This window comes from Geospiza fortis, unplaced genomic scaffold, assembly GCF_000277835.1.
Source record: "Geospiza fortis unplaced genomic scaffold, GeoFor_1.0 scaffold383, whole genome shotgun sequence".
NCBI lineage: Eukaryota > Metazoa > Chordata > Aves > Passeriformes > Thraupidae > Geospiza > Geospiza fortis.
The window spans coordinates 198569-198859 of NW_005054484.1; the positions used below are offsets into that span (position 1 = coordinate 198569).

At 67.7% G+C, this 291-nt stretch overlaps 1 protein-coding gene across 1 annotated transcript in view; it reads right to left on the bottom strand.

Moving 5' to 3' along the window:
• GPI (glucose-6-phosphate isomerase) overlaps positions 1–278 on the bottom strand; it is a 21848-nt gene extending 21570 nt beyond the window's left edge. Inside the window, exon 1 of the mRNA XM_005428463.2 lies at positions 41–278. Coding sequence (XP_005428520.1) covers positions 41–159 — 119 coding nt within the window. The 5' untranslated portion in view covers positions 160–278. The remainder of the gene's footprint in view (positions 1–40) is intronic.
• Positions 279–291: the final 13 nt, after the last annotated feature.

The window sequence follows — 291 nt, forward strand, 5'->3', positions numbered from 1 at the left end:
GGCCGCTGCCCCGCTCAGCCGTGGGGCCGCCCGGCCTCACCTGAACTTCTGGAAGCGATCCTTGTCGGCCTCGAAGAGCTGCCGCAGGACGAGCTTGGAGGAGTTGGCCTTGTGCCACTCCACCAACTTCTTGAAATGGGGGTCGCCAGATAGCGCCATGTCCGCGGGATGAGCAGGCGAGGCGTGATGAACCGGGCAAAGCAGATGAGCTCTTTCCTCCTCTTCCGCTTTTATAGCGGCGACGCGACCTCCTGCGGCCGCCCCGCCCCGGCCGAGCCCGGCCCGGCCCCC